At 35.3% G+C, this 13,492-nt stretch overlaps 1 protein-coding gene across 1 annotated transcript in view; it reads right to left on the bottom strand.

Moving 5' to 3' along the window:
• The window catches only part of Cont (Contactin), a 268,473-nt gene that overhangs the window by 105,211 nt on the left and 149,770 nt on the right, over positions 1-13,492 (bottom strand). The window contains exon 13 of the mRNA XM_090390177.1: positions 4,807-5,085. Coding sequence (XP_090246303.1) covers positions 4,807-5,085 — 279 coding nt within the window. The remainder of the gene's footprint in view (positions 1-4,806; positions 5,086-13,492) is intronic.

Here is a 13,492-nt window from a genome sequence, read left to right as displayed (position 1 = left end):
CATTGCAATGATTAATGGTTTCTGAGTCTCCAATATATTCATCATCGGAATCTGTTTCCATACAAGAATTTGGATATATTCTAGACAATATTTTTCCAGATAATAACGAGTTTTGAAACTAGCGGAAGTACACTAGATTTCTTTGTTGAAATGTTTTGTGGATTTTGCAAATGTAGCAAAAGGGTTATCAATCCAACTTGTCTTCTTTTTTGAATTCGTACTTCTAAAGCATTTAATAATTTGGAACTAATTTCAGTCTTCAAATTTTTTAGTTCATTTAACAGAAATTCAAATATGCCTTCACTTGTTAATAAATTGGCATCTCGCAGCCCAAAGGTCTCAGCTGCTAGTTGTACTGGTCCCAACACTTTAAGAAGCTCCATGATTTTAGGATATTGAGCTTCATTCCACATATGAGAAGCACCAATATCATTCAAAGCTAAAACAACACATTCTTTTAATGCCATAAATCTTTCAATCATGGCCTCTAAACTATTCCATCTCATTTGGCAGTCAAGAATCAGACTTAATTCCTTTCCTTTTTCTTGTTTTACATAATTCTGAAGGATGCTATCTCTTACGGGAGATTTTCTAAAAAATTTGCAAATTTTTCAAATTTGGGAAATTGATTATTTGTAATTGTCAGACAACATAGGGAATCCACAGTTGTTATCTAGATCAAGAGAATTTAAAAAATCCTCGCCATAGTCTTCACACTACATCATCTTCTGATTCCTCACTTGTAACATATACATCGGTTTCAGCAATTTCTTTATTTTTATACAACACATCAGTAACTGCTAAGTGTATGGTGTGTGAATAGCATAGTTGATTAATTATAGGTGATAACTGGCCAAATGTTTTCATAACAGTGGCACCATCATTTGTTGCTGAAACTATGTCGGTTGCTAGATCCAAGTAAAAAATTTGTAGCCTCTCAGAAACGAATTCTAATGTTTTCTTAGCATCGCAGGAACTAGCTATTGGAACTAAGCCCAAATTAAATTCTTCTGCAAAATGGTGTACGTTGATATTCAAATATCAGCGATTTCTTTTGCCAGTCCACTCATCTAAAGTTAGAAAATTTTTTCCCATTTTTCTTAATACAATCCAATTCATTTATAGTTTCACGTTTGGCATTCATAAAGCATATGAATGAGATCCATTACTCGAGTGTTGTTTTTTGGTAATGAATATCCCCGTTGTTGAAAAGACTCTCGTATGAATGAACTTGTTGTAATGCTATTAATGGACAATCCATCCAGTCAGCAAGTTTTGCTATAATTTCTTCTAAACTGCTCCTTTTTACGAAATGAAAAATACTGGCTTGTTTTTATGGACAGGAGGAGGGTCCAGGTGTTTCTTGCTTGTCAATCATTTCTGTTTTCTTGTCGATTATTATTTTATGAACTGCTTTCAGATGATTATGGAGATTGCTTGTAGATGATCCTTTGCAGCTCAACATTTATTACAATGATCGCAGCATGCCGTCTTTTCCAACCTTTTTGAAATTATCCCAAACCTCCGATTTATTTGCAACATTCATTTTGGTCTAAAAATCAAATGAAACATTAAATATTTTTATCAATGACATTAATATTTAATAATGAAAGAATTTTATATTATTAGAATAGACATTAATATATTTACTTCTGTTGTTTTTGTTTTAACTAACTAAAACAAGAATAATAACAAGCAATAACATAAATTTCCTATTCCTGCTTGTGATCAAACTCAAGTGAACAGAGCTGTCGCGGCACGTTGTGTACTGCGTAGTATGGGTAGCACACAGGACTAAACTGGTCTGGTCTGGTGGGGTGCACATGAGCAACACAGCTGATGTCATCAGTCAGTCTGTGTGATGCCACACAGAATAGCATAATAGAATGCATTTGTGGATTTGCATGTCAAACATTCGCTTGACTCATGAAGATTAGTTTTACTACAATATGCTTGTGCCCGAAGTGATTAAGTCAAAATGTTAACATTTTTAATTAAATAATTAATTAATTTTTACATATTAATTCTAGTATCTAAAACCGGTTTTTTAAATTTAAAAACCGGTTTTCGAATTTTACAAATTTATCCAAAAAAACTGGTTTTTAAAAACCAACAAACCCTAATCTCTAGCAACCTCTCTTAGATGATGTCATGCGCCATACATGATTGCATCACCCTAGTGGCAGAATAAATAGTGTACATGCCACAAGTCTAGTATTCTGGGCTACTGCAATGGCTAAATTAACACCATGTAGGAAAAGTGTTGCTGCAGTGCTGAATGCAGCGGGATATTCTATGGTTGAAATAGCTAAAAGGATTTGATGTAATCAGTCAACAATGGCATGTTTATTACAAAAATTATCAAAAACTGTCAATCTAAACAGAAAGAAAGGAAGTGGATGTCCACAAATATCTTCTGCAGTGCAGAACAGATTTCTGGTCCGTCTGTATGTCCAAAACAGAAGACCTTCATCGACAGATCTCAAAACAGCATAGGGGAGAAGGATAGTGGAGTAAAGACAAGTACTACTAGAGTATGTAAACGCCTTTTCTCACTGGGATTAGTAGCACATCGCTCAAGAAAAAAGTGACTTTTGACACAAAAAATGAAAAATGACACAAAAATATGAAAAATGAAAGTGGGCAAAAGAGCATGCTAGTTGGTGTGAGAATCAATGGAAATGTGTTATTTACTCTGATGAATCAAAATTCAACTTGCATGGTTTGGACGGCCAGAAGCCTTAGATGAAGAAGAGAAGAATTTCGTCCTGGCTGTATCATCTCCACAGCGAAACATTCTGCATCTCAAATAATATGGGGATGTATTTCATATAGAGGAGTTGGTTGTCTTGAATTTGTGAAGTATACAGTGAATGCTGAGATATACAAGAATATTCTTGAGGCAAAATTACTTCCCACAATTAGAGATCATCATGGGGATGTTGGCAATTGCATTTTTCAGAATGACTCTGCTCTATGTCATAGAGCCAAAACCGTATGTACTACGTAAAATTAGCAAAAGTTTTAAATTTATAAAATGTCACCACTCTCTTGTTTAAATAAATGTAATTTATTTTGTTGTCTTTACTGCTTGCAGGTGCAAAAATGGTTGAAGTTTGCACAATAACATGGCCTGGGAACAGTTCAGACCCAAATGCAATTGAAAATTGTTTGAAAAAAAAAATGGGTGTTTCAAGTAATGCAAAAGAAACCAAAAACACTTAGAGATCTGCAGGAGACATTAATCCGTGTTTGGTACCAGGAGATTTTCCAGGAACACATTCAGAACCAATGAAAGTTGCATTCTGTTGTTTTTTAGTTATATAGCTGTCATCCTAGTATGAAAAAATAATAATAATAAGTAATGAAAAAAAATCATTGTTTTCATAGAAGTTTTGTGATTATATGAACCATAAGTAACATACTGTTATTTTGTAGAAAAGTACTTATATCATTGTATATTTACAAACAAATCATAAAAGTAAATTATTTTTGCAATTAATATTTTCATACATGTATTGTTATTACTCATGTTCTTTCAGCTATTTCTAAAAGATTAGCTGCCAGTATATAAGAACCTAAAAATGAGTTGATGCAACTTTTTTGAGCACTACTGTATGTTCTGGAACTTTTTGCAGTGTCAAATGTTAAACCCATTTCCAGTTCTGAATACTAACTATACCTGTGATTAAGAACTGAGGTTGGGTTGCATTTCTATTCAAGAGTTCAAAATTTTTTGAATTATAATAAATAAAAATAAATATACTCAAAAGAGCTTACAAGATAGAGAGGACATGAATATTACAGTACTTTGTGGTATCACACATTAATTCTAATATCTGAAAATTACTTGGCTTCAAAATACAGTTCTTTAGTTCTATAGCAAACATGTTCCAATTCAACAGGCTTAAGGCACTAAGGAGAATGATGCTCTCTCCTCCAATCTCCTAATTATGCAAATGTTCAACTAACTCCTTTCAGTACTCCAGTGGCATACCATATTGGTCTAGTGGTTAAAGTTAGAAAAAGGTAATTTCATTAAAAAAAAAATGTAATAAATTGTTCATTTTTTAAAAGACAAATTAGTTTTATGGTGATTTCTGAAGTTTTATTCAATTCATTAACAAAATGTAACCTCTTGTTTAAAGACTAAAATAGTAATGAATAATGATGCAAGAATGGAGATTTTTCTTTGATAAAATTCACTAACACTTGCACTTTCTCCATCATTAAAAAGTAACCATCCAATTCATAACTTAAGAGGTTTTGTAGGGTTATTTTCACAATCTTCAGAATTACTTTGATATATCCTTCAAGATTATATTAAGTTATCACTGTCACCACTGTACAAATCCATTAAACTTAGAGGTCACTATACTAGTACAAATCAGTCCTTCTGGACTATTAGCCTTCTATTCACTATCTCCTTCCAAACTATCCTCAACTAGTTAATTTATCAATTCTTTTTAATAGAAAAAATTATGAAAAACTCTTTTCTTGCAAGATACTGAAATATACATCTGAATGAACAATCTGGCTAATTATCAGCAAAGCTCCTTCCCAAATGGTGCTGGCCAATGTTCTTCAGCAGCACAAAATCTCTAGCAGAGATAAAGCTAATGACTAACCACTCACAAGAAAAGCACACTGGTAACTGGTTATGGGGAGAGGGGTTACTTCTCAATATCCTCTTATAAAAGGATTTTAAATTTGATCTGGAAAAAAAAATTATATAAATATCAATAAACAATATTTCTGCTTTGATAATGAAAGTATATTTATTTATATACAATAAAATAAACATACTTAAAACAAGTAGTAATCCCCTACTTTGGTCAGACCCATACTGATTTTTGGCTATGCAAGTATAAAACCCTTCATCTTCTCTTTTCACGGGATCCACATACAAAAAACCATTTGGACGGACTTGAATTCTATTACTTGAACTTAACACAAATTCATCACGCTTCCATGTAAACTCAGGAAAGGGAGCTGCCTCAGGAAGACAAGGAATAGTAATATTTCCACCTTCTGCTGCATAGAATTCCGACTCTAAAGGATGTTTCTGAAAAGTAGGCTTCATGGCTAAAAATGATAAATCCAAGTTTAACAAAGTTCTTCTACAAAAATTTGTTTCCAAAGAAACACTCTCATTTATTATAAAAATATATATTTTACCAGAAAGTTTTAGTATTTCTATAAATATTTGACATTTTTATTGTTTTATGCCCTGTATTTCTCTATACATTTGAGAGATAAGTTGACAGAAACTCTGGGATCATTTCACTATATGCAATAATTCAATGAAACAAATTTGGAGTACAAAATAATTTAGTGAATACCAAAATCGGATAACTCTGTAAAAATTTGGTATATGAGAATTCTACACCAAAATTGCAAACTTTTAACATTGCTATGCTTATAGAATAAATTTAGTAAGCAGGACGAGGTCTTGATACATTCAGCACATTAACTATTTTAGTTTACAATTTTCATTCTTTTTCTTTCTAGATCACCAGAAAAGAAAAATAATGTAAAAAAACTGCTGTAGATAAGTTTAAGGTTGGAAAACGAGAAGAAACTTTTAGTTTACATGTTCACACTGTGCTTTCACTTCTGTAAGCTGTAATTTTCAGGAAATGCATAGAGAGAGAGAGAGAGAGAGAGAGAGAGAGAGAGAGAGAGAGAGAAGCTAAGTTAACAAATCTGGACCTGAGTCACAAACAGAGGCTGGGTGGCTAAAGCACATGTTCTAGCATTTGTTTTGAAACTCAACATTATACTTTTTTTTAAATTGAAATCTGTGAAAATTATTGGTTATATTATGGATAAGTCAAGGATTGGTTATTTTTATTATTTATATAGTCATGCTAGCAGCTAAAGCCATACTGGGCTGTATATATTATGCCTGTATGTGTTCAGGCCAATCTACATGTGGTAAAGGCTGAAAAACCTGGAATAAACTCATAGGAAAAAAATTACTGCTGTGCCCTCTACCTGAAATTGATTAACTATAGCTCTCCAAATGAAGAGTCTTTTAAACAACAAAACCACTATGCTGTCACAAAGGAGCATGAAGGTTGGGAAGCTAAAAGAAACTTAACATTAACTAGATTATTTTGTTTTACAATTTCATCCTTTCTTTTCTAGATCGCCAGAAAAGAAAGAGCATAAAAGTGACTAAGAAAGTAAACCAAGCTCAAAAAAAAAAAACAGAATTTGTTTATCTCTGACCTCATCAACAGTTTCTTCTCCCTTCCCAGTTCATCCACGATACTAGATGTGTCAATACTTCACATTTACTTTCTTATGTGTGCTATTGAAGAAGTAGTACAAAGGGGTATCAAAAGGTTCGTACCCTTATCTAGATAAAACATCAGTAGGAAGATGCCATTTTTAATATAAGTTGTCTAAATATTCAATAACTAACATGTGAAATTTCCCAGAGGTGATCGTACACCAGAAACCCGGAATCTGAGGAAGGATGCTATGGTTTACAAAGTGGAGTATCGAGCAGTGATTAAGTTCCTGCATTTGCAGGGCACGAAAGCTCAGAAAATTAAAGAAGAAATGAAAGCTGTGTATGGACAGAGTTGTCCATCCCATGAAACTGTAAAAAAGTGGAAACGGGAGTTCCAGTGCGGTTGTACAGGTGTCTTTGATGAGCCAAGAGAAGGAAGGCCATCAACATCCACAGACAGCGAAAAGATTGCAAAGGTTGAGCAGCTGGTGCTGAATGACAGACAGGTGCAATTCATTTCATCGCAAATGAAGTGAGAATTAGTTATGGGTCTGCCCACAGCATTTTACATGACCATCTGCACAGGTCTAACGTCTCCGCACAATGGGTACCAAGATTGCTGACGCCATGTTGAATGCAATGTTCTCGCCAACTGTTGGATTTGTGTAATGTGGATGTTGAGAACTTTTTTGATTGGTTGGTGACAAATAACGAATTCTGGGTGTACCAGATCAGGAGACTAAATACATGTCAAAGCATTGCATGGATGCCACTTTGGTTTATCTCAGGAAACCATTGATGAAGTGGAATAGTGGTTTCAGGCAAAAAGTGCAGACTTCTACGATCAAGGCATTAAAAACAACTGATCCATAGATGGGGGAAATGTGTTACTATACGTGGAGTAAGTACATAGAAAAGGATTAAAGTTCCTGTGAAGTTTTACCTTTCTAGGGCTATTATTTCCAGGTAAAGGTACGAACTTTTTGATACCCTCTCATACATGCTTTAACAGCTATTTAAAAACAAAAATAAGAGTACCATTATTCTTTATATGTGGTATTTCTGGTATTCCAAGTTCCTTCAGACTTTCCAGCTTTCAACAAGTTGAAAATATAACAGTACTAACAAACCAATGGTTTCAACAATGTTCCATAAAAAAAAGTTAGATACTGTATACATGGCATTAAATTTCAGGTGCAGTTGAATTTTTTCTTAAATTAACAAGTTTCTTAATTACTTTACTTTTATGTGCATTCTAAAATGTTACAAAATTAATGAAAATCCTTTGAACATAAAATGTGATATGTTTAAAAATAAATAATCCTGCAATATGTATAAAAAAACAATCATTGGATTTTATTTGCCCAAATTTCACAAAAATTAAACAAATAAAATCCAATTCCAGAAGATCCAATATTGTGCTCAAGTTTATTTTGTATTTCTCAACTATTGGCTTAGTATTTTGAAAGACTTCATACAGTCACTGCAGACACTTGGGAGAAGTTTTCTGCAAAGGCATTTTCAATTTCTTTGGAATATGATATATCTTGTCCATTCCAACTAAGGAGCAGCAGTTGGTAGTGATTTGCCATCAAGTTTTTAAAATTATTTTCCAAATCAGTTAGATGTCAGTATCTTCAGTGATAGTATATGCAAACTTAATCCAAGGAGCCTTTCTTGCCTATCTTCTTATTTAACATACTTTGGCTGCAAGTCTCTTGTAGTTGATAAGCTTATTAGTTGTTGCATGTTTGCAGAACAAGTTCCATGCTTTATTTTTTCCTCTTCTGCACTGGAGGAATCTGTATTCCACCAATGATTAGTTCATTTTCAGTTTTCTACATGTGACTGTGGTATAGCTGTTGTTGTTATTTGGTTTTTAGGAGCATTAGCAACTAAGGCCATATTGCTCTGAGGATATGCGGTGGTCAATCCCTGACCTTCCCGCATCCTCTGTATTTGGTGGTGACGGGCTCGAACTCCAGTCTAATCAAGAAGGGTGTTACGCACTTTTGCTCCTTCCCACCTGGCCTTGTGGTATAGCAACTTTAGCTGCAGGTAGTATTTGTTGCATTATGTGTTCAGTTACATCACCAATATGCTGAGATTAGATGAATTTGATACCAAACAACAACATATTTGTCCCAGTCTGCTTTGGAAAATTTCCATTTTGTTCAACTTTCAGTTACTGAAGTGGATGTTTTTGGATTTGACAGACTATTGGGTAATGGCTGCTGCTGTAAAAATCATCAATCAAGGGTTGGAAATAATACTAGAGAACAAGTGGAAAGGATTATGGCAGAGGTTGATCCTGTAGGAAAGTGAACATATGTATAAGAGACTGGTGCTAAGTACAGTACGGGTGGGCCTGACAATTATTACTTTAAGTAGTTTTCCTTGCTTGTCCATTTGATGCAATCCCCAAAGTGGGTGGTGTGCATTCATGTCACCTATTAAACACAATGGAGTTGGTATCTGCATAGGAGGATATCTAAGTCTCTTTCGGCATATATATATATATATAATTTGGTGAGAGATAGGAGACAAGAGTGAATGTGAAGGTGTGAGCAATACACACTGCAATGGACTCTAACTGAGTACACAGTGGTATGTGTTTGGAGGACATTCTTGGTTCCACCAAAATGACGACACCTGTGTTTGTTGAATCTCTGTATGATTTTTAATAGAAGACATTTCAGAAGTCAAGCTGGTTTCCTGCAAACACATGCCTACTGGGTTTTAATAAGTGATTAGTTTGTATAAGTCATCAATATTGCTATGAAGTCTACAATTACATTGTAAGATGTGGTCCATTATTTCAATTTCCATCGGTAAGGGTATCAAATCCGGTTTACGGAAAAGTGGCCCCTCGCATTTCGCCCCCGGCACATTTTGCCCCCAGTAAATAATGAGTAGGCTACAGAAATGTAAATACTGTACAGTCAACTCTCGATAACTCGAATTTTTATTGAAGTCCCAGCCCCTTTAGTGGAGATTCCATGTTAAACTCTCTCGATTACTCGAACTGAACTTTGATAACTAACTTTTCCGAACAAATTTTCAAAATTACATTCGTGTACAAATTGTCACGTAGCTTTTAAACTAATTTCTCCCCTTTTGTATGTCTTCAGGGTTCTCTTTCCATTGTGAAAGGATTAACAGCTCCAGTTAATCCTTTTTAGTGACGGACATGGGGGAGAGAACAGTGACTAATCTTATAGGAGTCTTTTCAGTAACAAGTGAATCTTGTTCTGATTTGTCTAAATTCAAACAATAAAAGTTCCTGCATTTGGCTCTCCTCACATTTTGTGGTGCAGTCAACAGCGCGCATTTGCTGTTTTCGCCACCTCCACAGAGAAGTCTTGCTCAATTCAAAAACGTTCCACCACCAAAGGGCGTGTTTGGACAGAGGGTTTGGAAGGCCCAGTTGTGAAAGTCATAACTAAACATAACCATGCAGCTCAAGCTGCAGGGTCGGAAGCATTGCAATTGATTGGTCAAATACGGCAACATGCAACAACCACGAACGAACGGCCACAGCAAATTGTTGCATCAGTTATTGCAGAGGCTTATGCCATTGTCACGGCATTACTTCCTAAAAAGGATTCACGTAAACGAACCATTCGTTATGTTCGATGCAACAATGGTACTACTGCTTTACTGAGCAATCTCCAGGACCTAGTAATTCCACAAAATTATCAAGAAATTATTATCAATGGCAATGTACAACAGTTTTTAATTATATTATAAATCAACAGGGATTACTTTTATTTTAGATATAGGAAGCTTCTTTTCCAACTCTCCTAGTCCAACTCACTAATAATTCTTGAGGATGGCGATATCAATGATTAATTGTGAGTTGCTCTATTCCTGTGAACATGATGCCCGAAAAGTTCTAGTCTGACTTAAGGAATGTAGAGAATAATCCCCCCCCCATATCCAATTTTATTAGACCCCTAAATTTAACTCTAAAGTCCAGCTACAGGACCAAAAGAAATAATCAGTCCATATTTATTAAACAGTTTAGACCTTCAAAAATATAATTTTATGCCAATCCACGTAATGGTTTCCTTGCTGCCAGAGGTATGGTGTTTGAAGACAGAAGTCTTGAGCGCTCATTGTTGAGACCGCACGGTCTGAACACTATGGTTCTGACAGTGGGGAAGATGTCCCACCTGTTTTGCAAAATTGATATCGCCATTTTCAAGAATTATTAGCGAGTTGGACTAGGAGAGTTGGAAAAGAAGCTTCCTATATCTAAAATAAAGGTAATCCCTGTTGATTTATAATATAATAGAATATAGGAATTATCGAGCACTTAATAGCTTTCAATTATCAAATCTATTAAACAGTTTTTAATGATTCTCAGGACGAACTGCTCCCAGGTCGCATGTTTATTTTTTCCACTAGTAACAATCTTCAGTTATTGGTGCGTAGCCAGGAGTGGTTTTCTGATGGAACAAGAAGTACACTGCAATTTCTGCTAGAATCAAAAGAATAGTCCAAGATTTTCAAAATCATAATGTGATTGATTACCTTAGAGGCATTGCATACAACTTCGAGTTTTAAACAATAATAATGTGCAGTTATTCTTTGATTGATTCATTCTATTAAAACAAAATAAATTAGAATTAATAAAAAAAACAGGTGTATTATTTACATTTCTATAGCCTATTCATTATCTACTGGGGGTGAAATGTGGGAGACGAAATGTGCCGGGGGGCAAAATGCGGGGAGCAACTTTTCCGGATCCCATCAAATCCATGGGTTGGACAAGTTTTGCAGCTCCCACAAATGCAAAGTTTTTAATTATACTTAGCCACTTTATTGACTTAACTGTTAGATTAAATTATTTGTATAAGTAGGTTATAGACCTAGTCAAGTTCCATGGTTTATTTTGAATTTAGATAGTGTGATTTGGAAAGTAAATAATACCTCGTGTCCGTAGATTAACTGTTCATAACTTGCCGCCATTGTTATACGATATGTGTGCACTGAACTAGATAGTGTAAGGTTTAACAGAAAACTAGATAGTGAGTATAGAACAATCAGTAAAATTTATTAACCTCATTAAATTTCACTGTCAATTTAATTGTACTTTTTTAACTAAATAAATATAGTGACCTAGTTTTTACAAACGTAACATCATAAATTAATACATATAAGTTGACAGGGGATAAGAAAGTCATATAATGTAACTCAAAGATAACATTCGATACCAAAATACATATATATAGTGTTATTATAACTGCATTGGGATATAAGTTTAGGGTTATAATTTATATTGGAATTTTATTGAACTTGAATAGAAATCATGACTCAGAGCAGCAAAGCAAAAGGCTCAAACTAATGGAAGTGCTGTGGCTCAGGGGAGAACTGAGGGGGGGGGGGCAGTTGTCCTCTGAATCACAGTCTATTGAAATGCACTGCTTGTTTGATGTTTGTGGAGCAATCAGGAATGGAACATGATATTGCTAAGGGGAATTTGTGTGTGCACGATATAAGGAGTGCGAAGAAATCAGGCGCCTACCCAGCATTGTTATGGGCTTATATGAGAGCTTGAAGGACAGGGTGGAAGCCCTCGAAGGATTTAAATTGAGAGCCCATCAAGCCCTCAGCTGCCACCTATATCAATGCCAGAGCTTGCACTTGAACATCATGCAACACAGTGGCAACCCCCAAGGCAGAATGTGCTGGTTCCAAAGGAACTAGTTGTTGTAGGTGACTATTGTCAGGGAAATAGGGAACATATGGGGAAATGGGTGACTATTGTCAGGGAAATGGAGAACATATTGTGCAAAAAAGATAGATGGAACAGGACCAGGATATGTCTGCCAGGAGCAAAGGTTGATGAAGTTGTAGAGCAGATATCATCTTTTAAGGGCACAATGGGTGATATTGTTGTACACGTTGGAACTAATGATATTAAGAGTAGGAGACCAGCGGAATTACTTAACAAGTACAAGTCAATTCTGAGAAAAAACCGTGAATTAGGGTTGAATTTGAAAGTGTCTGCAATTCTGCCTAGACACAATAGGAGGGAGTACAAGATGAGAGCCTTGTCGTTCGATTCAGCCCTGGAGAGATTGTGCAAGGCTCAAGGGGTAGAATATTTCTCAGCCTGGTTTGTGATTGTTAACAGGAGAGACTGCTTATACAAGGATGGGATACACTTAAATAGAAAGGGCGCAAGAATATTTGCTGATGCTATTGAGGCAGAGTTAGGTGGGTCGGAAAACTACTAGGTTGGGGGGGATACAAGGACTAATAGATTAACAGTAGCCGCTGGCAGAGGTGAAAATGATTCTTGCACTGCTTCTATTGAAATGCAATTGAGCAGCAGCCTGGAAAGCAAGGCAATGGGGATTTCCAGGACTGCTGGAAGTCATAGTGGAACAAGTAAATACATGGGCTGTGTTAGGGTAACTAAGAGTAGAAACAGGTGCATGTATACTTGCATGTACACCAATGCTAGGAGTATAGTTAATAAATTCGATGAGCTTGATATTTTTAATTTCCCACAGATTGACTGGAATTTCTGGATTGGTCACTCACACACTAGCAAGGCTTTTTTGTATTTATTGGATGACTGTTTTCTACAGCAGCATGTTCAGGAGGCAACTAGACGGAGTAATATTGTAGATCTGATTATCAATAGTGATTCTTCATGCATTAAGCATCTGCAGATAAAGGAACCACTAGGTGGCAGTGATCACAGTGTGCTGAAGTAGGATTTACTCAAAGAGGCAACTACCATCAAGGGTAGAGGGAAGCAGTTTTTGATTTCGTAAAGGTGACTACAGTGGTCTGAGACAGTATTTAAATTCTATATGGTGGGACCAACTGATGATGTTACCAACAGCAAATTCAAAATGGGAAGCATTCAAAGAATTAATCTTGAAAGCTACTAGGCTTTTCATACCAACTAAGAAATATTGTTCAAGATTGAGGCCTAAATGGATGTCAGATGAAGTAATTAGACATGTGACAGAGAAGAAAAATGCATGGGATACATATAAAAAAAAAAAAAAAGGTGATGCAGAAGCCTATGATAGATATAAGCTGGTCTGTAATCAAGTCACAAAGGAGGTTAGGCAGGCGAAGGAAGATTACGAGAAATCTTTGGCAAAGGATGCAAAGAAAATCAGCAAAGAGTTCTTTACTTATGTATACTCTAGAAGGAAAAGGATGAATCAGATTGGTCCACTTGATATTGATGGTTAAACTGCTGATGATTCTGCTCAGGTAGCT

Source organism: Mastigoproctus giganteus, chromosome 2 (genome assembly GCF_048544385.1).
Source record: "Mastigoproctus giganteus isolate SK-2022 chromosome 2, ASM4854438v1, whole genome shotgun sequence".
Lineage (NCBI taxonomy): Eukaryota > Metazoa > Arthropoda > Arachnida > Uropygi > Thelyphonidae > Mastigoproctus > Mastigoproctus giganteus.
The sequence above is the reverse complement of the archived record's forward strand: the minus strand, read 5'-3'. Positions and strand labels throughout refer to the sequence as shown.